Consider the following 25753-nt stretch of genomic DNA (forward strand, 5'->3'; position numbering starts at 1 on the left):
GCTGCGCGGCCGTTGCCAGGCTCGGGGTTTTGGAAAGATGGCGCCGTGCGAGCGGGGCAAGCGGCGGAGCGGCTGTGTTGTGCTGGCCCTCACCGCCGCCCTTACCTTCCTAGTGCAGCTGCTGCGCCAGGGCCACGCTGCCCGGCTCTACAGCAGTCAGGACCCGCTGACCGTCCTGGAGGCGGACGGGGTCAAGGGCCTGCTGGGGAACTCGTCGAGCGCCTGGGTAGTGGAGTTCTACTCGTCCTGGTGCGGCCACTGTGTCAGCTACGCGCCCACCTGGAAGGCGCTGGCCAGAGATGTGAAAGGTGAGGCCTGGGCTCCTGGAGGGGAGAAGGGGGCGCCGAGCATCCTAATTCAGTTTATGGTTGTTCGAAGTCTACAAGATTATGAAAGGCATGGATAGAGTGAATAGTCTGCAGCTTTTTTCCCAGGGTGGTAGAGTCACTTTCTAGGGGGCATAGGTTTAAGGGGCAAGATTTAAAGGAGACTTGATTTGATATCTTGTCATATGTATTAACATGTCATGGAGATGTTGGCATTAGACTGGGGTAAACACAGTAAAGCCTCACAACACCAGGTTGAAGTCCAACACATTTATTTGGTAGCAAAAGCCACTAGCTTTTGGAGCGCTTGCTGCCCCTTTGTCAGGTGATGAACGGGCAACAAGCGCTCCAAAAGCTAGTGGCTTTTGCTACCAAATAAATGTGTCGGACTTTAACCTGGTGTTGTGAGACTTCCTGTATGTATTAACATACATTGAAAAGTATTGTTTCTTGTGCACTATGCAGATAAAACGTACCGTTTGTAGAGAAGAACATAAGAAATAGGAACAGGAGTAGGCCATCTAGCCCTTCGAGCCTGCCCCGCCATTCAATAAGATCATGGCTGATCTGTCGTGTCTCAGTTCCACATTCCCGCCCTCTCCCCATAATCCTCTCCCCATAACCTAAGAAGGAGAGGGTGCAGAATGTAGTGTCATAATCATGGCTGGAATGTAGAGAAAGATCAGCTTAATGCAGGGTAATCTGACAGCAGGGAAGAAGTTGCTCTTGAATCGGTTGGTAAGTGACCACAGACTTTTTTTTATCTTTTACCTAATGGAAGAAGGTGGATGAGAGAATGTGTCAGTTAGGCTGATTGGCCATGCTAAATTGACCCTAGTGTCAGGGGGATTAGCAGGTAAATGTGTGGGGTCACAGGAGTAGGTCATGGATGGAATTGTGGTCAGTACAACCTCAATGGGCTGAATGGCCTCCTATACTGTAGGGATTCCGTGGAATAGAGGGATATAGTCCCTGGAACGGTAGGGGGTTTTCATTCAGATGCGCAGCATGGTCAGTGCATGTTTGGAGGGTCGAAGGGCCTGTTCCTATAATTTCTTTGTTGTTCTTTACACTATTGCTTTATCATTTTACACTATTAAAATGATAGAATCTCTACAGTGCAGAAGGAGACCATTCGGCTCATTGAGTGTACAAAGACTACAATCCCACCCAGACCCTATCCCTGTAACCCCACATATTTACCCTGCTAATCCCCCTGACACTGTGGTCAATTTAGTATGGTTTGTCAACCTAACTCGCACATCTTTGGACTGTGGGAGGAAACCGGAGCACCTGCAGGACTCCCACGCAGACATGGGGAGAATTTGAAAACACCACACGGACAGTTAACCTAGGCTGAAATTGAACCTGGTCCCTGGTGCTGAGAGGCAGCAGTGCTTGCCATTGTGCTGCTTTATTGTTTTACATTATTGCTTTATCATTTTACACAATTGCTTTAATTTATATATGTAGGCATACATTAACATTGCAGTGAAGTTACTATGAAATTCCTTTCATTACCACATTCTAGCACCTGTTTTGGTACACTGAGGGAGAGTTTAGCATGGCCGACATCTAACTGGCATGTCTTTTGGACTGTGGGAGGAAACCGGAGGAAACCCGTGCAGACTCCACACAGGCAATAACCCAAACCCAGGTTTGAACCTGAGTCCCTGCTGGTGTGAGACAGCAGTGCTAACCACTGCTGCCGGAGGGTGCTCCGTTTGGGGTGCCGAGGTGGAATAGATGAGTTGAACAGCCTGCTATACATTTTAAACTATAGCTTTGCATTTTACGCTTGCTTTAAATTTGAGTTACTATTGTCATGTATTTTGGGATGCAATGGAAGTATTGTTCCTTGTGTGCTATACAGACAAAACATGCTGTTCACAGACAGTGGCACAATGGTTAGCATTGCTGCCTGTCAGCGCCAGGGACCTGTGTTCAATTCTCGGCTTGAGAGTACAAGACCATTGGAATAAAGAGCTGGAAAAGCTGAGCGAGCCTAGCAGCATCTGATGAGAAGGAAACAGAGTTAATGTTTCTAGTTGTATGTTGAGTCTTCCTTGGAATTTTTTTAAAGCTTATGTCAGGGGACATGGAGTTGGGGGTAGGGTGTTAGCGTGGATAGAGGATTGGTTGTCAAATAGGAGGCAGAGAGTGGGGGTCAATGGGTGCTATTCGGATTGGCGGTTGGTGACTAGTGGGGTGCCCCAGGGGTCGGTGCTGGGGCCTCAGCTATTTACCATTTATATAGATGATCTGGAGGAGGGAACCAAGTGCAGGGTGTCGAAATTTGCTGATGACACCAAGATTGGGGGAAAGGCAAATTGTGCGGAGGGTGTGGAGAGTCTGCAGAAGGATCTAGATAGGCTGGGCGAATGGGCCAGGAAATGGCAAATGGAATTTAATGTTGGCAAGTGTGAGGTGGTCCACTTTGGTAGGAAGAATGGTAGGAAGGACTATTACTTACGTGGCGAAAAACTGCAGCAGGCGACGGTGCAGAGGGACCTCGGGGTCCTTGTGCATGAGTCGCAAAAACCCAGCTTGCAGGTGCAGCAGGTGGTCAGGAAGGCGAATGGGATGCTGGCCTTCATAGCGAGGGGGATTGAATATAAAAGTAGGGAGGTCTTGCTGCAGCTGTATAGGGCATTGGTGAGGCCGCAGCTGGAGTACTGTGTGCAGTTTTGGGCGCCGCACCTGCGCAAGGATATTTTGGCCCTGGAGGGAGTGCAGAGGAGGTTTACTAGGCTGATACCAGAGTTGAGGGGGTTGAGCTATGAGGAGAGGCTGAATAAACTAGGCTTGTACTCGCTAGAGTTTAGAAGAATGAGGGGAGATCTCATTGAGACGTATAAGATGATGAATGGGATGGATAGGATAGAGGTGGAGAGACTCTTCCCGCTCAAAAAAGACAGTAGGACTAGGGGGCACAGCCTCAAGATAAAGGGGAGGCGGTTTAGAACGGAGTTGAGGAGGAACTTCTTCACTCAAAGGGTGGTGAATCTCTGGAATTCTCTGCCCGTTGAAGTGGTGGAGGCTGCCTCGCTAAATATTTTTAAGAAGCGGGTTGATGGGTTTTTGATAAGAGAGGGGACTAAGGGTTATGGGGAGAGGGCGGGAAAGTGGAACTGAGCCACAACAGATCAGCCATGATCTTATTGAATGGCGGGGCAGGCTCGAAGGGCTAGATGGCCTACTCCTGCTCCTATTTCTTATGTTCTTATTAGTTTCACAAGTAGGCTCACATTAATACTGCAATGAAGTTATTGTGAAAATTCCTAGTTGCTACTCTCCGGCACCTGTTCTGGTACAACTGAGGGAGAATTTAGCACAGTTAATGCATCTAACCAGCACATCTTTTGGACTGTGGGAGGAAACTGGAGTTCCCAGAGGAACCCCAGGCAGGCATGGGGAGAACGTACAGACTCTGCAGAGACTGTGGCCTAAGCCGGGGATTGAAACTGGGTCCATGGCACTGAGGCAGCAGTGCTAACCATTGTGCTGCCAATTCATAACTTGGAAATGTTAACTTTATTTCTGTCTTCACAGATGTTGCTGGACCTATTGAGTTTTTGCAGTGTTTTCTATTTATTTTGGAACTGCAGCCCAGTGAGTGGCACAGTAGTTAGCACTGCTGCCTCTCAGTGCAAGGACCTGGGTTCGATTCCTGGCCTGGGTCATTGTCTATGGGGGGTTTGCACATTCTTGTTGTGTCTGCATGAGGTTCCTCTGGGTGCTCTGGTTTCCTTTCACAGTCTAAGGATGTGTAGGTTAGGTTGATTAGTTGTGCTGAATTGCCCCTTAGTGTCAGGGGGGCTAGCAGTGGGGTAAGGGGATAGATTGTTGTTGGTTTGGGCTTGATGGGCCAAGTGGCCCCCTTCTGCACTGAAGGGATTCTCTGATCTGCAGTATTTTGCTTTATTTAGAGGTTATGATCTTGTGTGGAAGACTGATGGGGTCGCAGCTGGGCTATTGTATCCAGTTCTAGCTGTTCCATGTGAAGGCACTGGAGGGTGCAGGAAAGATTCTTTAATCTGGCTTTAGAGATGAGCAATTTGAATTACCATGATAGTTGTACAAATACAATCAAAGAAGTTAAGAATGGTTTCCTGAGAGAAAGGAATGCTGAGAAGAGGTTTATAGAACATAGAACAGTTCAGGCCCTTTGGCCCTCGATGTTGTGCCGAGCTATGTCCGAACCCAAGATCAAGCTATCCTACTCCCTATCATTCTGGTGTGCTCCATGAGCCTATCCAATAACTGCTTGAAAGTTCCTAAAGTGTCTGACTCCACTATCACAGCAGGCAGTCCATTCCACACCCCAACCACTGTCAGAGTGAAGAATCTACCTCGGACATCCCTATATGTCCCACCATTAACCTTATAGTTATGCCCCCAGTAACAGCTCCATCCACCCGAGGAAGTAGTCTCTGAACGTCCACTCTACTTATCCCCGTCGTCATCTTATAAACCTCTATTAAGTAGCCTCTCGTCCTCCGCCGCTCTAAAGAGAAAAGCCCCAGCTTCCTCAACCTTTCCTCATAAGACCTACCCTCGAAACCAGGCAGCATCCTGGCAAATCTCCCCTGCACTCTCTCCAATGCTTCCACATCCTTCTTATAGTGAGGTGACCAGAACTGCACACACTATTCCAAATGAGGTCTCACCAAGGTCCTGTATAACTCCACGGCTCTTAAACTCAAGCCCCCTAAGAGGTATTATTAAGGGGTAATTAAAATCACAAGGGATCTGGACGGAAAAACTGTTCCCATTCATGAAAGGTTGGAAATGGGGGACACAGATTTAAAGGAATCTGCAAAAGATGTAAAAGCAACATTAGGAATTTTTTTCAAGCCACAAAATGGATTGCACTGCCTGAGAGGGTGGTGGAGGCAGCTTCAAACTTGACATTCAAAAGCAAATTAGACTGTTATCTGAAAAAGGCAAGTGTGCAAAGTTACGGGGAGAAGGTGGGGCAATGACAGTAGGTAAATTGTTTGTTGAGAGGGCTGGAGCTGATGAGTCAAGTGGCCTACTTATGCATCACAATTCTGCTTGCTGTTGCTTTCCTTTTGCCTTTTTTTGCCGCTGCTTTTGCATCTTGCAACAGCAACTTCAATGAAGGTGCTAAAGTGTGTCTGGATTGCTGGGCTTGTGAATTGCAGAGTGTCACCCTGCCGCAAGTGTTTTTATTTTATGTTGGAATCTTTCCTGTTGCTATCACAAAGTTTCCCAATGCTTACGGTGAGTGTTGCCAAGTTAACATAACAGAAGAAGGCATGCCATGGATCACTAATCACCTTTTGCGCACATATGGTTAACTTTTTGTTGCTCTTTGTTTTTATTATCATGTTGAGGTTTTGTTTCTGTTTGCGTTTATCTGAATGCACGAAGCATTCGGAACAAAGTGGATGAGCTGGTGGCGCAGATTGGCACAAATGGATGTGATCTGGTGGCCATTACAGAGACGTGGCTGCAAGGTGACAGGGACTGGGAGCTGAATGTCCAGGGGTATCAAGTGTTTAGGAAGGATAGGCGGGAGGAAAAAGTTGGGGGGGGGGGGGGCGTAGCTCTGCTGATTAAGGATAGCATCAGGGTGGTAGCAAGGGATGATATAGGAACCAAAGAGCAGAACGTGGAATCATTGTGGGTGGAGATTAGGAACAGCAAAGGAAGGAAGACGCTGGTGGGTGTCGTCTATAGGCCCCCGAATAATGATCTGGAGGTGGGGCGGGCTGTTAACGCAAATAAGTCCGGCGTGCAGGAATGGAACGGCCGTAATTATGGGAGATTTCAATCTGCATATTGATTGGTCGACCCACGTTGGACACGGTGGGCTCGACGAGGAGTTCTTGGAATGCTGCCGGGATAGTTTCCTTGAACAGTGTGTGTTGGAGCCGACGAGGGAGCGAGCTATCTTGGATCTGGTGCTATGTAATGAGGCGGGTAGAATTAGGGACCTTGCGGTGAAGGATCCTCTTGGGGAGAGTGATCATTGTATGGTGGAGTTTCTGGTGCAGATGGAGGAGGAGAAAGTGGGTTCCCGGATACGCGTCCTTTGTTTGAACAGAGGGGAGTACGGTAGGATGAGAGAAGAATTGGCGAATGTTGACTGGGGGAGCGCGTTGGAAGGTAGGTCTGCTGAGGAGCAGTGGAGGCTCTTTAAGGAGATCTTTCTTGGTGCTCAGCACAAATTTATTCCGATGGTTAAAAAGGACCGTAGGAGGAGAGGTAATAAGCCGTGGATAACCAAGGAGGTGAAGGAAAGTGTTAAATTAGAAGCGGAGGCGTTTAGAGTAGCTAAGAGTAGTGGGCGAGAAGAGGATTGGGAGAGGTTTAAATGTCAACAAAGAGTGACAAAGAAGTTGATAAAGAAGGGTAGGAGAAACTATGAAGCTGGGCTAGCGCTTAATATAAAAAAAAGCAAGAGTTTTTATAAATATATAAAAAGGAAGTGGCTGGCTAGGGTGAACGTTGGACCCTTAGAGGATGAGAGGGGGGACTTAGTGGTAGGGGATGGGGAAATGGCTGAGGTCTTGAATAACTTTTTTGTTTCGGTCTTCACGGAGGAAGACGTGAATAATTTGCCGGGTGTTAGCGATGGAAGGGTGGTAGGACTGGAGAGTCTCAATGACATTATTGTTACTAGAGAGGCGGTGCTCGACAGACTGGAGGGACTGATTGTGGACAAGTCCCCAGGACCGGATGGAATGCATCCGAGGGTTCTGAAAGAAATGGCGGAGGTGATAGTGGATGCTTTGGTTATTTTCCAGACGTCGCTGGATTCCGGGGAAGTGCCGGAAGATTGGAAAGCGGCTAATGTTACGCCGTTGTTTAAGAAGGGTGGCAAGCAAAAGGCAGGGAATTATAGGCCTGTTAGTTTAACGTCTGTTGTGGGTAAAATGTTAGAATCTGTCATCAAGGAGGAAATAGCGAGGCATCTTGAGGGGAATTGCTTGATAGAGCAGACGCAGCACGGTTTCATTAAGGGGAAGTCGTGTCTGACAAACTTATTGGAGTTCTATGAGGATGTGTCTAGGGCGGTGGATAGAGGAGAGCCGGTGGATGTGGTCTTTCTTGATTTTCAGAAGGCGTTTGTCAAGGTACTTCACAAGAGGTTATTGCAGAAGGTAAGGGGGCATGGAGTTGGGGGTAGGGTGTTAGCGTGGATAGAGGATTGGTTGTCAAATAGGAGGCAGAGAGTGGGGGTTAATGGGTGCTATTCAGATTAGCGGTTGGTGACTAGTGGAGTGCCCCAGGGGTCGGTGCTGGGGCCTCAGCTATTTACCATTTATATAGATGATATGGAGGAGGGAACCGAGTGTATGGTGTCAAAATTTGCTGATGACACCAAGATTGGTGGAACGGCAAATTGTGCGGAGGGTGTGGAGAGTCTGCAGAAGGATCTAGATAGGCTGGGCGAATGGGCCAGGAACTGGCAAATGGAATTTAGTGTTGGCAAGTGCGAGGTGGTCCACTTTGGTAGGAATAATGGTAGGAAGGATGGTGACGGTGCAGAGGGACCTCGGGGTCCTTGTGCATGAGTCGCAAAAACCCAGCCTTCAGGTGCAGCAGGTGGTCAGGAAGGCTAATGGGATGCTGGCCTTCATAGCGAGGGGGATTGAATATAAAAGTAGGGAGGTCTTGCTGCAGCTGTATAGGGCATTGGTGAGGCCGCAGCTGGAGTACTGTGTGCAGTTTTGGTCGCCGTACTTACGCAAGGATATTTTGGCCTTGGAGGGAGTGCAGAGGAGGTTTACTAGGCTAATACCGGAGTTGAGGGGGTTGAGCTATGAGGAGAGGCTGAATAAACTAGGCTTGTATTCGTTAGAGTTTAGAAGAATGAGGGGAGATCTCATTGAGACGTATAAGATGATGAATGGGATGGATAGGATAGAGGTGGAGAGGCTCTTCCCGCTCAGAAAGGACAGTAGGACTAGAGGGCACAGCCTCAAGATAAAGGGGGGGCGGTTTAGAACGGAATTGAGGAGGAACTTCTTCACTCAAAGGGTGGTGAATCTCTGGAATTCTCTGCCCGTTGAAGTGGTGGAGGCTGCCTCGCTAAATATTTTTAAGACGCGGGTTGATGGGTTTTTGATAAGCGAGGGGATTAAGGGTTATGGGGAGAAGGCGGGAATGTGGAACTGAGACAAGACAGATCAGCCATGATCTTACTGAATGGCGGGGCAGGCTCGAAGGGCTAGATGGCCTACTCCTGCTCCTATTTCTTATGTAACGTTATTTATTTTAGCATAAAATAATGGGTATTTTACAGTTAAAGCATTTTTTACTTTGGGTATTAGAATTAAGAAATATTTATACACAATCTAGCTACTTCACCCTACTTGGTTCTGATAGTATTTTCCAGTCTTGGATTGATGATGGATGTTTTGCAGTAATGTCTGTAAAGCTTAATATAACCAGCCTTGGATGAGTTGGACTTTCTTTCAGCTAAACTTTGGAGACCAACTCCATACTTTCGTCATGCCTCCATTCCTTTCCATGACCGCTGTCTAACATTGTATCAGACTAAATCAAAGTGACTAACATCATTGTATCATAATTTGCATTTCTCCAGTGCATTACATGTGGAAATCTATCAAGATGTTTTAGAGAGGCACAAGACCAAAGGCTTGATCAAAGAGGTAGTTTTGAGGAGGACTTTAAAGGAAAATGGGTGAGTTCCAGAAGTAGGGCCTTGATGACTGAAGACAAGGTTGCCGTTGGTTGGATAAAGGGATGGGAGGATGCATAAAAATACCAGAGCAACAGAATGTGGATGTGAGGGTACATAGGGCTGCAGAGCTTCTTGTGAGTGACAAGCACACAAAGCAGTTTAGACACAAGGCTAAGAAGTGTCAAAACTTGATGCGCTGGAGGAATGAGGAGCCAGCAAAAACAAGGGTGATGGGTCTTTGTGCAAAGTAAGACACAAGCAACAGAGTTTGGATGTGCTGAGATGTACAAAGGGTCAAAGATAGGCTGAGTCTGGAGTTGGCAAAGGCATGGATGAGAGTTAAAAGATTTTCAAAGCCACCAGACCCCTCAGAATGACTGCAGTCAATGAACTACATTTGATGTGTCATCACTGTTGTAATGTTGGAAATGCAGCCGTTAATTTGCTTGCACAAAGAAAGCTTCCACAAGTAGCAATCCGGTAATGGCCGGATTATTTTTGTAATGTTGATTGAGGGATGAATATTAGCCAGGCCACTCTGAATAACTCCCTGCTGTCCTTCAAACTTGCTCTACTGGATCTTTTATGTCCACCTGAGAAGGCAGATCATTTAGCATCTCATCTGAAAGACAGCACCTTTCAACTACACCAAAGTATCAGCTTTGGTTTTTACGCTCAAATGCTGGAATGGGACATGAACCCAGAAGTTTTAGCCGCAGAGGAGAAAAGTGCTATTAAGTGAGCCACAAATCACTCAGGGTTGAAAGCTGGTGGTGTTCTGGATGTGGATGCGAAAATGTATATAGAATGAAAATATACTCAGCTGACATTTTGAATGAGAAAAAAATCATGAAATTCACAAATTTAACTAACCTAACAAAAGCATTCTTTTTTACCTACTTCTCAGAAAGCAATGCAATCAGGTTTGAGGAAACACAGTTGCTTCCTTTTATAATTCCACATTTTAGTGGTAGATGAACGGAGAGGTGCGTAGTTTCAGAACTTGAATATGAGACAGTTAGCAGAAGGCGGAATTTCTTCTGCTGGCTTGCAGGTTTGGTCATCAATATTTAGATTGAAGTTACAGTGGTTAGATGAAGGACTTGGTTATACATCTGTAACATTGCAGGAATGCTACACTGTTACTCTGTAGAATCTCTTGCATAATAGGTGTTTTGCACTTTCTATTGTAGAAACAATTTTTAAAAAAGTCATTCACAGAATTGTTACAATACCAAAGGACGCCATTAAGCTCATCATATCAACACTGGTTTTCCAAATGAGCAATTCACCTAGTGCCATTCCCCTCCCTTTTCCCTCTAACCCTGCACATTTTTCCTTTTCAGATAGTAGTCTGTTCCCCTTTGAATGCTACAATCTCTGAAAGTGCACTCCATGCTTGAAACCTGACTTTAGGGTGGACAGAAGATGTTTGTTTGAGATTTTCAATGAAACAAAAAGTAGGCCACCAGTTTGGTGATGGTGACTGGGCATACAGCAGGAAGTCTTATGCTCTAATTAGAAGCTGCGTTTATTTTACCAAGCAAATCTCTACCTGTGCATCATTGAGAAGGTTCCCAAAGTTGTTTCTTGCTAATGTGTCCTTCTGTTCTTTCAAAATAGGTGGGTGAGATGTGCCCTTGCAGGAAGACTGTGCACTTTGTTGCAAAATTGAGAGCTCTTGTTTTTTTTGTGTTGTTGCTTGGTTTGGAGTATGATGGTTTCTGCGCCTGCTTGGCTGACCAAACCATGTTGATGTGCGTGCAGTTGGTTCCATGCATTACATGTGATTCCAACTAATCCTATCTTGAACTACCTGCCTGTATAGAATCATAAAATTCCTACAGTGCAGTTTGAGCCATTGAGTCTTCACTAACTCTCTGACAGAGTAACTTACCTAGGCACCCCACCCCACCCCACCCCACCCCACCCAATAATCTCACACAATTCCCATGGTTAATCCGTCTAACCTATACACCTTGGGATATTAAGGAGCAATTTAGCATAGCCAGTCCATCTAACCTGCACATCTGGATCTCTGGCAGTGTGATACAGCAGTGCTAACTTCCCAGTTATCCTGTGTTTTAGCTCAATCAGATGGAATTGTCAGTCTATCAATACATTCGTTGATACGTGATTGAAACTAAATAGATCTTTAAATAAGTTTTAGATTGTTTCATGCTGAAATTAATTTCAGGGACTGGAAGATCCAAGATTTTATTCTATGATCTATAAAAAAAAAATTAAATGAATTCAGTTGACAAGGTGATTGTGTTGCTGCGGTTGGCCTCTTGGTCCCAAGGTAAAGGAGTGAGAAATTAGCCAAGTTTTCCAGGCTTTTTGACCTGTGTAGACCTCTATCCTGGTTCAAAATGCTCATTCTGCCTCCATTTACCTAGCACCTGACACTTGAATCACTTGCGGTCTGCTTTCTTTGGAGTAAATGGGGCTGCAGGGAGCTTTAATTGAGTTCTATAAAATTTTGAGATGGTGGATAGGAAGGACCCATTTCTGATATCAGAGGTCAATGGTCAGGGGGCACAGATTTAAAATAATTGGTAGAAGAATTGGAGAGGAGTTGAAGAGAATTTTCTTTCACAAAGAAGGTGGGAGGGCTTTGGATCTCTGCCTGTCAGGGGTTTTTAAAAAATGGATTTTCACTTGAAAGACCTACACCTACAGGTGTAGTGTACACCAGAAAGTGAGATTAGGTTGGATAGCTTTTTTAGCTGGCAAGGGGCTGAATGTTCTCCTGTGAAGTAAATCTTCTGCATTTTTAACTCACCAACTTATCCGGTTGGCTAATTAAATAAAGTCGTGGCTGATCCAAACTGCGCTTACCCATCGTTGCTCCAGATCTTTTGATATCATTGCCAGACAAAAATCTTCTGACAACAACTAATTTAAAACTCATTTGGAAGAAGAAAATTGCAGATTTCCACTACCCTTTCACATAAAAATACTGCTTGAACTTTAAAATCTTTAGCCCCCTTGCTGTGATGTTCCATCAGAGGAAATGCTCCGACCCCAATGAATTGTGTTAAACTAAGTATTTAATCACCTCTCAATCTGTTGGGAATACAGTTCAAGTTTATGTAATAAAAACAAAGTATTGGAAATACTTAGCAGGTTTAGCAGCATCCAATAGAGAGAGATGAGAGTTTTGAATCGAATATGACTCACCGGAATGGTCATGCTACCTCTGTCTCACTGTCCACAGATTCTGTCAGAACTGCTGAATATTTTAAGTATTTTGTTTTTTTCCACATTTATGCAACTTGTGTTGTAAATGAGTGGATTGAGGCTTTGCACAGTCTTGTACAGCTTCTCGAGGACCCATATCAAAAATGGAAAGGGGAGTAGTGAGCTACAGGCAAGTGATGCTTTAGCACAACACATGACCGCCACTTGAAAATAAAGTTCAAACCCGTATTTACACAGGTCTTTCACATCCTATGTCACTTTATAGCCAATTAATGTTGTGATTATTGTTGTTTGCAATCACATGGAGAATAAATTTACAGGAATAAAACGGTCTAGGTCATAATAATGGGCACCCTGACAATCTGATTCTAATGGTTTAATCAGTCAGAATGGAATTTTTGGGTTAGTTACTGAAACATGGGATGAAATTGTATCTTTGAAACTATTCCAAGACATTTTTCATCTCAAATTCTGGAGCCTGGCTTTGTTCAATTTTTGGTCAGCAATTTTCTCTAGCAGTGTCATTATGGAGAATGATGGATAATGCATCTAATGTTTGACACACAATGCCCAGATTGTTGGATTATTGCTAACCTGTTGTGACATGAGGTTAACGCACAAGAAATGCAGCCAATTCTAACTTGAGCTGCCGTGTTTCTGATCTTGGCCAAAAACCTAACTGGATGAGCCCCCCACAAACAACGTTGCTCCAAGAGCTCGTCAGAAGTTGGTTGTTATGTGATGAATGATGTACTACTTGATTCCCAATTAGAATGAATTACTCCACACTTGCTTGGATAAAAGCAGCTCCAATAACACTCAAAGTTCAACTTCATTCAAGACAAAGCCAGTTTGATTGGTGTCACCTTCATCACTGATAGTCTTGACTGCTGTGTGTAACATCCACAAGGTGAGCTGCAGCAACTTGGCAAGGCTGTTTCAATAGACTCTTCAAACTTCTGCCTTGTATTGCAAAGGAGGACATGGGCAACAAATGCATCAGTGCACCATCGTTTGCAGGTTCCCCTCCAATTTGCATGTCATCTCAACTTGGAAGTATCTTGCAACTGAGTCATAATCCTATCTATGCGCAGATACAGCAGTTCAAGATGCTAGGTGATCACCACCACCTCTGCGGGAAAGGGCATCAAATGTTGGCTTTGCCAGCAGTGGTCACACTCTGAATAAGTGGATTTTTAAAATGTTTTTGTTGCAAAGCTTGTAAGCATTGGGGTAAAAATGGTTGCTCATCTAAAATGTGCAGTGCCACTTACGACCTTACAATGAAGTGCAAACAAAAGCCAAATAAAGCAGATGCTGGAATCTGAAACCAGAACGGAGGATGCTGGAAAAACTCAGCATGTCTACCAGCATCTATCAGAAGAGAAAATACAGACCAGTTCTTTTTTCTGTTTTACTATGCATAATGAGTGTCTTCATGGAACACCCTGAAACTAATTTCACAGAACAAAAAGTTCTGTCATAACAAGCAGTTTTCTTCTGATCATTAGGATCAACACTAATCATGTGATTGATAATAATGGGATCTGGATGCTGCAGGAGGCCAGCCAGCTTTATTGCAATCTCAGAGAATTTGATTCGCGCTTTGATCTGTATCAGTATCATGAATTTCTGCATTCAGTTAATGTAAAACTATAGGGAGAATCTTGTGGTTCTCAAGATGCCAGCTAAGATATTTGCAGGATGTGTGTGCGTTTATAAATATACTGCAAGTCGAGTATCCTTTATTCAAAACCCTCGGAGCCATTTGTGATTCAGATAATTTTGGCTTTCAAATACTGCAGAAAGGCCTAACTCTACAAGCATTTCAATAGCCTAAGCCCAAGCAAGCTATAGTCTATTCTAAAGTAGGTAAAATGGCAAGAAAAGTGTGCTGTATCGCTGAATAATAAACATAGGCTGCCTATAATTTTCTTTTTGATATGTTCACTACAAAAATTGCAAGGTTAACACCAGAACTCTGTGCTAAATGTCGGTGAGGTTCCGTAAAAGTACAGTTTTGAATGTGTTCGGTTTTTAGAACTATGGATAAAGAATACTCGAACTGTACTGACCTTTTGTACTCAAATGACCAGATATCAACCACAACTTCAAAACAGCAGACGTGATTGTCACATTTTCCATTCCATGGCTCCAAATGAGTGTTGTAGTTGGGCTGAAATGGCGCACAGACCTATCAAAGGTGCTTGCAGATACAGAAAATATTATATCTTGAGTTCTGTGCATATGTATTTGTAAAGTTTTTAAGTTTTATTTATTAGTCAGGCTTATATTAGTAGGCTTACATTAACCCCGCAATCCCCTAGTTGCCACACTCCAGTGCCTGTTTGGTTACACAACATTCACAAATAACTTTAACTGCACTCATACCACACCCTGTTGAATTCAGAATCAGCTTGGCCTTGCTAATATTTGTAACAACTGCAGGCTGGCATTAAGTACTCAACAGGTTTTCTCTTTTAATATCAGTTGTGCTGTTTAGTTCATGAGCCTGCGCTAATGAGAGAACATTTCTGTAGCTTTATTCTCCATATTCTGTTACTGAAATTAAGTGTAATGTTGCTGATATTATGCTGATTTCAGCAGATTGTAGTTACCTTTGTGTAGTTTGATGTAACTTTTTTGTACTCGCTAATTTCCCTCTGCTGTGACTTTTGTACACTAAAGGCTGCTATCAAGACTATGTAAGTACAGAATACTGTGTTGAAATGCTTTTATAGATTGATTTGGAAAGCTCTGCAAAAATGGTGAATGGAAGGCCTTCATTCCATTTTAAGACAAATGGTTAACATGCGTATTAAAATTTGCTGTTCTGCTCACAGGAGAAAAGCAACTTTTTAAAACACTTTTTTCGAGCCTTTGAAGTTGTACTATATTTTGGCTTTTTGATCACAAAACTCTAACTTATTAATCTTGCTTTTGTTGGTATTTGTGAGTAACCTACAGCCTCTTCCTTTCCCCTTATTCTGTTCTTTTTCTTCTCCCATTTCCACCAAAAGATCCCGGTCTCCAGCTAGGAGTGGTTAGAATTTAAAAACAATTTCAGCTGCTGCTTGTAGAAACACACATTTATTATGGCCACAGCTCACATTGTTGGGCAATGCCCTGTTTCTATTACCATGATAGTTCCCCCTATTCATTATACTTGTGGATACAGGCAGGTGGAAGCAGGCGGGTGCTGGGGAGCTGGTTGCCCTGAAACCAAGCTTTTCATTTGATTGCGTTCATGCAGAGATTGTTACCCCTTTTGTGTTCGGCGTGAATTGATGTCCGTCTGCCACTAAAGATTTATAATTGGGGCTGGTGCCTGTCTTGGGTCACTGGACTGTGATGCACAGAGTGAATATGTTTGCCTCTTGAATGCTTGAAATCGATAGTGTACAGCTGAAAGCTTTAACAAGAAGCTGCCTCATTCCTGCATTATAGTGGCCACAGGTTTCAGTTTCAGAAAAGTTTTGCCATAGTTCTGGCTACATCTACATTGGCACATGTTCGTTTGATGAATTGATATTGTGCTTCATTACGAAGTCAAGAATCTCCAGGGTATTTTTTCATAGCTATCTAACATATTTTTCTACCTTGGGTCAAGTTGTATGGATTAGTTGAAGATTTGTGCTGAGTGGATTAGGGACCTTTGAGAAAGCTAGTTCATTAACATCTTGCATCACAAGGTAACCGTGCTGCCTTAATGGGACATGCTATAGCCATGAGAGTAATAAGAAAATTGCTTACTTTGCATCTAGCTGAAAAGATGACCTCACTTCAACACACTTTCGTGAAGGCATTGTACTGGACGGAGTGAGTTGCAGAACACACAAAGCCAGTGCTATAATGTAATGCAGTATAAAACGGGATGAGTTTTGTACTGTGATCTACATTAGCAGTGAAAATTTCCAAGGTACTTTTGTCTTCCCATCAAAAAGGAAGACAAAAGAAAAGTAACAATCGTGAAATGCACTGTACCTTGGTTTCTGTTTTGTTTTCAAGTTAATGGATTGTATTCTTATTCTGTGGTGTATGTCTGCTGATAGAGGGTGTTGATTTCAGTCTGATCTCGTTCTATTTACATTGAATAGGGAAATGCCAGCTGGTGGTAACAGCTTGTAATCTCCATTTTATAATGGCAGATTAAAGCTTTTGTGCATGCGACACAGGAAAGCAACAACTTGTGTTGTGATGTGGAGTTTACAGTTTTGTATTGGTAACATGTCACTATCAGTGGCAACTGGGACATTCTTGGGTACTTGCATACTTGACAGCTAATAGCAAAAATATTTCGACCACAATAGATGATGAGAATATAAACTAGCTGACCACTTTAGAAACATTGAAATCCACTTAATTCCAGGTCTAACAATTATTCACCTGGTTCGCTGTCGTCTTTTCAGTGGTTCTGGCTCATCTTTATTTATTTTTCCCAGAATGTTGAGTTCATGCTGCTACCATCCAATGAAGGGTGCTGGAGGGCATGCCAGGGACAGCGACATGCATACCTTAAAAAATGAGGTGTGAACCTGGTAAAGCTACAATACAGAACTACTTGCATGCCAAACAGCATAAGCAACAATTGATAGAACTAAGTGATTCCACAACCAATGGAACAGATCTTGGCTCTACAGCCCTGCCACATTTAGCTGTGAATGATGGTGGACAAATAAACAACTGATTGGAAGACGAGGCTTAATAAATATCCCCAAACTCAGTAATCAAGTTTATGATCAGGCAGGTTGATCTTCCTGATGAAATATTTCAAAGTCACTTCAGCCTTTTGGCTAAAATCAAGCATTAGGTCAATCCAGGATGGGGTGAAATGCTTCATCTTGTCAGCTTGGATCTTGTTTGTCTCCCTTCTGGGGACCATGAATTGGAATTTGGATTGAATGAAAGTTTGAAAAAAAAAATTGCCTTTTGGTTAACACAAAAAAAATCAGGGAACCTGGCACATCTGTGCAAAAGACAAGGCTGAAACATTTGTAACCATCTTCAGCTGGAAGTGCCAAGCAGGTGATCAATCTCAGCCTGCATTTGAGGTCCCCAGAATCACGGGTGCTAGTCTTCAGCCAATTTCATTCACTCCGAGTGATAGCACGAAATAGCTGAAGGTACTGGATACAGAAAAAACTATGGGCCCTGACAACATTCCATGGTAGCACTGAAAATGGTGCCCAGAACTAGCTGTGCTCTTAGCCAAACTGTTCCAGCACAGCTACTGCAATGTGGAAAACTGTCAGGCATGATCTAAGCACAAAAAGCTGGACGAATCCAGCCCAGCCAATTACTGCTCCATGAGTCGGCATGGTAGCACAGTGGTTAGCACTGCTGTTTCACAGCTCCAGGGTCCTGGGTTCGATTCCTGGCTCGGGTCACACTGTGGAGTTTGCACATTCTCCTCGTGTCTGCGTGGGTTTCCTCGGGTTTCCTCCCACAGTCCAAAGATGTGCGGGTTAGGTTAATTGGCCATGCTAAGAAATTGCCCCTTAGTGTCCAGGGATTAGTGGGTATAATATGTAGGGATATAGGGGTAGGGCCTGTGTGGGATTGTGTTCGGTGCAGACTCGAAGGGCCATCTGCACTGTAGGGTTCTATGATTCTAGTCTACTTTCTCAAAAGTGATGTAGAGTGTCATAAAAGTGCAATCAAGTGACAGTTATTCAGCAGTAACGTTAGTTATAAGTGCTTGGTGTAAAGGACAGTGTGTTTATTACTAGCTTTAGGATACCAGATCTGTCTGTAAAATAAAAATTAACTTAATTACACAGGTATGGGTAAAGTATTTATTTCAAGAAATGTATAACTTTTAGTAAGTGATACTAGCATTTAAGTACAGTAAATTTGTAATATGTAGGAGTTATTCTAAGGTAATTAATAAAGTAATTAAACAGGCAATAGAAATGAGGATGTGACCAGGAGGTGAGGCAGGTAAAGGGACCGAGCAGACTCAAGTGGAGGAAACTCAGACTTTGCAATTGTCAAACAAGTTTGAAGTACTTTGACGTTGTGTGGACAAAAGCAAAGGCAGATGGAGTACAATGTTTAGCAAGTATGAGGTTATCCACTTTGGCAGAAATAATAGTAGGAGGGATTACTATTTAAAGAGTGAAAAGCTGCAGCATGCTACGGTGCAGAGGGACCTGGGGGTCGTTGTGCATGAGTCGCAAAAACCCAGTCTGCAGGTGCAACAGGTGATCAAGAAGGCGAATGGGATGCTGGCCTTTATAGCGAGGGGGATAGAATATAAAAGCAAGGAGGTCTTGTTGCAACTGTACAAGGCACTGGTGAGGCCACAGCTGGAGTACTGTGTGCAGTTTTGGTCGCTGCACTTGCGCAAGGATATTTTGGCCTTGGAGGGAGTGCAGAGGAAGCTCACTCGGCTGATACCGGAGATGAGGGGGTTAGAGAGACTAAATAGACTGGGTCTGTGCTCGTTGAAGTTTAGAAGGATGAGGGGGGATCTTATAGAGACGTATAAGATAATGAAAGGGATGGATAGGGTAGAGGTAGAGAGATTCTTCCTGCTTAGAAAGGATAGCAGGACTAGAGGGCACAGCCTCAAGATAAGGGGGGGGGAGGGGGCAGTTTAGATTGGAGTTGAGGAGGAATTTCTTCACTCAAAAGGTGGCGATTCTCTGGCATTCTCTGCCCGTTGAAGCGGTGGAGGCTACCTCGCTAAATATATTTAAGTCATGGGTAGATAGGTTTTTGACGGACAAGGGAATTAAGGGTTATGGGGAGAGAGCCAGAAAGTGGAACTGATCCACTTCAGATCAGCCATGATCTTATTGAATGGCGGGGCAGGCTCGAAGGGCTAGATGGCCTACTCCTGCTCCTAGTTCTTACGTTCTTATGAAGTCTGCAAGATGGATCAGCTGACTGGCCATGGCACCATGATAGCAGAAGCCATTCAAGCAAGGGAATCCTAAAGGAATTTAGTGGTATTATGGAGATAGACAGACATTGTTCTTTGCAGCAAAAAGTGAGTCCAGAAGGCCATGTGGCCTGTCTGATGCCAGGGTTTGGGATGTCTGCTCGGGGCTAAAGAGGCACTTAGAGTGGGAGAGGAAGAATCCAGCAATTGCAATTCATGTAGGTACTAATGACCTTGGCAAGACCTCTTGTCTTGCCCCTTGACAAAGAGGTTCTAAGCAGTCCTTATGAAGAACTAGGCACCAAATTAAGAAGCAAAACCCCAAAGGTAATCACTTCTGGCTTATTATCGGAACCATGTGGCATAGAGAAAATAAGATTAATGAGATGAATACATGGCTCAAAAACTGGTGTGGGAGAAGTGGGCCATGGTTCATGAGGCATTTGCAGCAGCATTGGGGAAAGTGGGGGCTGTACCATTTCATAGATGTGGGTATGCCGGCGTTGGACTGGCGTAAACACAGTAAAAAGTCTGACAACACCAGGTTTTAGTCCAACCGATTTATAAATCGGTTGGACTAAAACCTGGTGTTGTCAGACTTTTTACCATTTCATAGAATCATAGAATCCCTGCAGTGCAGAAGGAGGCCATTCAGCCCATTGAGTCTGCACCTACGATCTCACCCAGGCCCTATTCCTGTAACCCCATATATTTACCCTGCCAATCCCCAATTTGGTGGTCTGCACCTCGACCATACTGGGACTAGAGGTCTGACAGACCACATAACTTGGGAAATTGAGGGTTTTAAACAAAATAATGGAGGCGAGGGATCAAATGTGGAAGTATCGATGCACCAAAGAACAGAGACAAGGTAAGAGAGGAATATAAAATACAAAATAGTACATGGACCATGACAGGAAGGGACAGAGAGGAAGGTATTAATATGAGAAATGATAAACAGACTGACAGGAAGGGACAGAGTACAAATCTAAATAATCAATTGAAATGACTAGAGATTACAAATAATAAACGGATGAAACTTAAGGCTCTGTATCTAAATGCAGGTAGCATTCAAAAAACAAATTGTCAGGATGCTTTTAAAATGTTTTTGTTTGCACAGATAAACCATATTTCATAAGCTATGTCTGAGCAGTAATAAAGGAAATACTAGGAAACAATGCAATTCCTTGCACTCAATAGCATTAGTAGTCAGAGTGCTCCTGCTCTGGAAGCAGTTTAGATACAGATAAGGTGTTGAACTAGCAGCAAGAAAGACAGAGGGACATTCATCCTCAGGATACAGTTCAGCTAGAGTTGAAGTGCTAAAGGCAAGCCAGTTTGTGCAAAAGATGGTTTTCTTCATTGAACCGAAGACCGTTCCTAAGTTCTGATCATTAAACCTGTATGGTGTGGTAATTTCTGGCTAGATTTGACCAGTATGTTTATGCTGGTTGTTTGGGAAACGAGGGTCTTAAATGCTGCTAAATACAGGGGAAAGTGATACTTTTGGATTTTAGGTCTTTGAGGGACTAAGTGCTTGCTTTTAATTTGCTGAAGTGTAAGATTGTTCTTTACACGCCACCATCTTCTTCCACTTCAATAAATTGTTTAACGAAAGGGAAATCTGAATTCTCATTGTTTCTGCAAGTGTTTCTCGCTAATATGAAAAAAACCACATGAAGCCAGTGTTTCAGTTTGGAACAATCTCACATAACATCAGTGGGGTTTCATAACAAGATAAACTGATAAATCATACTTAGTTATCTCCATTTGCACCATTAGCCATGACAACGACGTGCTGCACTATGGCATGAATTGGACATGAATATTCAAGAGTATGTGACATTTAAGATGTTAGGAAAAGGTAGAGGTTTGGATCTTTTTATTAAAGACAATATTAGCAAAATAGAGAGGGATGACCTAATTTCAGGAAGCCAAGATATAGAAGCGGTTTGGGCAGACATGAGGAATGATCAAGGCAAGAAGTCATTTGTGGGAGTGACATTAAGAATGGTTTTGTGGTCATTACTGGAATTTTATTAAATTCACATGTCACCAACTGCCATGGTGGGATTTGAACCCAGGTCCCCAGATCTTCCACTGGATTCCTGGATTATTAGTCCAGTGGTAATGTAATTATGCCACCGCCTCCCCTTAAACCCTGATCAACTCTGATGCAATGAAGAGTCCTATAGGGCATGTCTGGAGCAACACCAGGCATTCCTAAAGAGATGTCGATCTGGTGGAGCTACAACACAGGACTGCTTCCATGTCAAACAACATTTGCAGCAAATAACAGACAGAGCTAAACCATTCCACAACCAATGGATTAGGACTAAACTCTGCAGCCTTGCCACATATGGCTGTGAATGGTGGTGGACAATTAGACTCCTCACTGGAGGAGGAAGTGACTCCACAGCTATCCCCATCCTTTATGATGGAGGAACCCAGCGCTTCGGTGCAAAATCTTCAGCTGAGTGGACAATACATCTCTGCCTGCATTTGAGGCCCCCATAATCACATGTTATTCTTCAGCCAATTCGATTCACACCCATGTGATGTCAAGAAATGGCTGAAGGCACTGCATATTGCAAAGGCAATTGGCCCTGACAGTTTTCAGGAAATAGGCCTGAAGATTTGTGCTCCAACTCTTTCCATGCCTCTAACCAAGCAGTACAGCCACAACATTGAAATCTACCCGGCAATGTGGAAAATTGTCCAGGTACGTGCTGCACAAAGAAAACGGGACAAATCCAACCTGGCTCATTACTACCTCATCAGTATACTCTCGATTGTCAGCAGTGTGATACAAGGGGTCATCAACAACGCAGCTTCTGCCAGGATCACTCGGCTCCTGACTTCGTAGCAGCCTTGGTTCAAACATAAACAAAAGAGCTGAATGCCAGGGGCGAGAGTAACTGCCCTTCGCATCGAGGTAGCATCGACCAAGTACGGCACTGGGGGAGCTCCAGCAAAACTAGAGTCTGTGGGAATCCAGGGGAAAACTCTTCGTTCGTTGAGCCAAATCTGTCTCAAAGGAAGATGGCAAGAGGTCAGTCATTTGCGCTCCAGTTCCTGACTGCAGAAGTTCCTCAGGGTATTGTCGTAGGCACAATCATTTTCAGCTATTTCATCAATGACCTTCCCTCCATCATAAGTTCAGAAGTGGGGATGTTTGTTGTACCACTTGTGACTCGTCGGATACTGAAGAGGTTCACGTTCAATGCGGCAAGACCTGGGCAATATCCAGGCTTGGGCTGACAAGTGGCAAGTAACATTCACCCCACACGTGCCAGGCAATGACCATCTCCAACAAGAGAGGATCAAACCATTACTCCTTGACATTCAGTAGCATTACCATTTGCTGAATGCCCCGTTATCAACATAACTGGGCTAGCCAGATAAATACTCTGGTAGAGCAGACCAAAGACTCAGAACCTTGTGGCAAGTAGGTTACTTCTCTTCACAGCATCCCCCCCCCCGGCGAAAGTTTATCCACCATCTACGAGACACAAGCCAGGAATGTAATGAAATACTCGCCACTTGCTTGGATGAGTGCAGCCCCAACAACATTCAAGAAGCTCAACACAATCCAGGACAAGCAGCCTATTTGATTGCTACCCCTTCCACAAACTTTCAATCATTCCACCACCAATGAATAGTGACAGCTGTGTGGGTATCTACATGAGGCACTGCAGGAACTCACTGAGGTTCCTTAGCATCTTTTGAAATAAATGCCCACGCCCTGTAAATGAGTTTAAAACCATGACCACTACCATTTAAAAGGACAAGAGCAGCAAATACCTGGGAACACCATCCCCTGGAAGTTTCCCTCCAAGTCGCGCACCATTCTGACTTGGAAATATATCACTGTTCCTTCACTGTCGTTGGCTCAACATCCTGGAATTCCGTCGTGTAGAAGGGGATTCCAGTTAGCTAAGAGGATGACGTTGGTTTAGTTCCAGTAGCACATGGAGAGGGAAGAATTAAAACGATTTTAACTCAACCTTGGATTTTAACATTTTCTAATATGTGAGTGCATTTAATTGAAGTGAAATTAACTATATGACAAAAAGTATCTTTATTCAACTGAGAAAATATCTTTTAAATAATGTTAACTAAAATTTAATATGTTTGTGCCCCTCAGTAAAATGCTAACACTACAAATATTCCAAGCATTTAGTTAAAGAATGCAGAAGTGGCAGTTGTGGAATTTAAATGTTGATGATCTGCTTAACAGCAACAATGTTTCAATGCAAGAACAATCGATGCAACATTGAATTTGCAGTATAATAAAGAGTTAATTAACAAGCACGCGCAAATATTAGATCCAAGGGCCCAGGATTTGATATTATCCAAATCTTTGGTATTAGTGCCACAGATCATACAAGAAAAGAATGATATCTTGATTGTGCCAAATAGGTGGGAATCAGATGTTGGAATGGGCCAATAGAAATCTCGCTAAACCGGATGGTGCATTGCAGTTGACTAAGACATTTGACATGATAAAAACTGACAATTTAACATGTAATGAAACCAAATTAAGATAAAGACTTGGATAAGAGAGAAAGAGAATTTTGTTTTAATTTTGGCACAAAGTTGGGAGTTTTGGAAGGTTTGGTGGTACTCTGTACTGCCTGGTAATATGAGGATTTCCCCTCAGCTGTTTTATGTTTTTGTCTGTATAAGTTATGTTTTTAATAAACCTCGGTACGCTTTAAAACTGATTTTGCCTTTGTGAGATTTAATTTTCAAATACTTAGTTTAGGAATCAGGCCATCATTCGACAAATCCCCACTTCACTCTCTGTGGGTGTACCTACACCTCCAGAACTGCAGAGGTTCAATAAGGTACCTTACCATCACCATACTGAGAAAAAAACGACGGATGGCCAATAAATCCTGGTCTGACCATTGATGCCCACGTCCCATAAATGAGTTTTTAAAAAATATTGTTCCTAAAGCATTGTTGAGTTGGGGAATGTGCACCAATTGGTTGGGCGGAATGCTGAGGCTCATTACTACAGGAGGCTCCCAAAGGAGCAAGTATGTGACAAGTAAGAATTGCTGCTGCTTATTTTTTCCAGTTGCTCATGCAAGGTAGAATGTATGGATAATGAATTGGCTCTTGAGCAACCTCCTGAATAACTTGTTTACAACACACTTTGCGAAAGGTCAGCCAGACAGCACCATGTTTTTCTAATGGTTTTACACCTGGCTTTTAAATGTGGCTATTGGTTTCATTTGTGGTCTTTTAAATCTGATGCCCAAATCATTTATTTGGTATCAGAATCATGTACAGTATAAGTACAGTACTAGATTTGTATCCTACAGTCCTTGGAGTGCATCCTAAAACGGTACAAACTTTTCTGATAGCCACCTGATACGGTTTGTGTCTTGATCTTTTTTCAGGATCTGTCCACATGTTGTAAACTTGCCTGGAGTTTCCAAACCTCCATTGTCTCTGCTTGTCCCCATTCGATGATATGGACCGGTTAACCCATCTTAATCAAGTTGTTGGTCAATTTAGATAAGGAATGTACACTTAGCATCTGCACTTAAAACACCTTCCATGAGCCCAAAGTATTTCGCAGCCAACTAAGGAGTACTTTGATGTATTGTAATCCACAGTGACAGTCACTCAGCTTTTTGCATCATCTACCTATTAAAACTAATGTATGTGGTCCCCAAATGAACACCTGAGGCACAGGACTTTCAATAGAGCTGTGTGGAATTCTGGTCTCAACTATGCTGCAATCAGATCCACTGCTATTAGTAACAGTCCTCTGGATGGACAGCTGGTTGAAATAATGCAGTGTACTACCAGTTATGTAACCCCATGAGGTCTGATTTTTTTCCTCTAATTGTTGTCTACACAGTACATTTACATTAAACATATTTTTCTCTTTATTGCCTTGTCATTACGCATTGACTTTTTTTTTTGGAAGAACAAAATCCCAATTCAATAGTCAGAGGTTTACAGCATAGAAACAGGCCCTTCAGCCCAATTTGTCCATGCCGCCTTTTTTTTAAACACTAAGCTAGCCCCAATTACCCGCATTTGGCCTATATCCCTCTATACCCATTTTACCTGCTTAACTGTCTAAGTGCTTTTTAAAAGACAAAATTGTAGTGGCCTCTACTACTACCTCTGGCAGCTTGTTCTAGACACTCACCAACCTCTATGTGAAAAAAATTGCCCCTCTGGACCTTTTGTATTTCTCGCCTCACCTTAAACCTATGCCTTCTAGTTTCAGACTCCCCTATCTTTGGGAAAAGATATTGACTATCCAGCTGATCTATGCCCCTCATTATGTTATAGACCTCTATAAGATCACCCCTCAGCCTTCTATGCTCTACAGAAAAAAAGTCCCAGTTATCTCCTTATGACTCAAACCATCAAGTCCAGGTAGCATCCTAATAACTTTTCCCTAGTTTAATAATATCCTTTCTATAATAGGGTGACCTGAACTGTACACCATATTCCAAGTGTGGCCTTACCAATGTCTTGTACAACTTCAAGACGTCCCAACTCCTGTATTCAACGTTCTGACCAATGAAACCAAGCATGCTAAATGCATTCTTCGCCACTTTGTCCACCTGTGACTTCATTTTCAAGGACATATTTATATGATCTCTTAGTTCTGTAACTCTCCCC

General features: G+C 43.4%; 1 protein-coding gene across 1 annotated transcript in view; it reads left to right on the forward strand.

Moving 5' to 3' along the window:
- Positions 1-25753, forward strand: part of qsox2 (quiescin Q6 sulfhydryl oxidase 2) — a 104206-nt gene continuing 78453 nt past the window's right edge. Inside the window, exon 1 of the mRNA XM_080212020.1 lies at positions 1-308. Within this exon, the coding sequence (XP_080068146.1) occupies positions 38-308 (271 nt within the window). The 5' untranslated portion in view covers positions 1-37. The remainder of the gene's footprint in view (positions 309-25753) is intronic.

This window comes from Carcharhinus amblyrhynchos, chromosome 25 (assembly GCF_965287045.1).
Source record: "Carcharhinus amblyrhynchos chromosome 25, sCarAmb.v2.hapA, whole genome shotgun sequence".
In the NCBI taxonomy this organism is placed as follows: domain Eukaryota; kingdom Metazoa; phylum Chordata; class Chondrichthyes; order Carcharhiniformes; family Carcharhinidae; genus Carcharhinus; species Carcharhinus amblyrhynchos.